Source organism: Penaeus monodon, chromosome 24 (assembly GCF_015228065.2).
Source record: "Penaeus monodon isolate SGIC_2016 chromosome 24, NSTDA_Pmon_1, whole genome shotgun sequence".
NCBI classification, from domain to species: Eukaryota; Metazoa; Arthropoda; class Malacostraca; order Decapoda; family Penaeidae; genus Penaeus; species Penaeus monodon.
The window spans coordinates 4,645,954-4,646,214 of record NC_051409.1 but is presented as its reverse complement, the minus strand read 5'-3'; the positions used below and the strand labels follow the sequence as shown (position 1 = coordinate 4,646,214).

Genomic DNA, 261 nt, shown 5'->3' with positions numbered 1-261 from the left:
TCCTGCAGGATATTCTCACCTCGATGATGTTCTTAGCGTAGGATTCCGCCCTCGCCCAGGATCCCAGAAGGACTTTCTCGTCGTCCGGTGCGTCATATCCTGAGAAATAAATTAAAAGTAGATGATGATTGCGATGCAAAGGAATGGCGGCAAAGAATCACATATATAGAGGGGTTATTGGGAGGGAAAAGGAGGGGTAACTAAAATAAAAGTGAAAAAAAAATTGAGAAAGAGTTGAAAATGGATATTGTGAAACATGAC

The 261-nt window shown here is 41.8% G+C and overlaps 1 protein-coding gene across 1 annotated transcript in view; it reads right to left on the bottom strand.

Annotated features, from left to right (window-relative positions):
* Positions 1-261, bottom strand: part of LOC119588486 (lysosomal acid glucosylceramidase-like) — a gene marked incomplete at its 3' end in the record, with an annotated part of 75,173 nt that overhangs the window by 6,397 nt on the left and 68,515 nt on the right. The window contains 1 exon segment of the mRNA XM_037937133.1: positions 20-99. Within this exon segment, the coding sequence (XP_037793061.1) occupies positions 20-99 (80 nt within the window).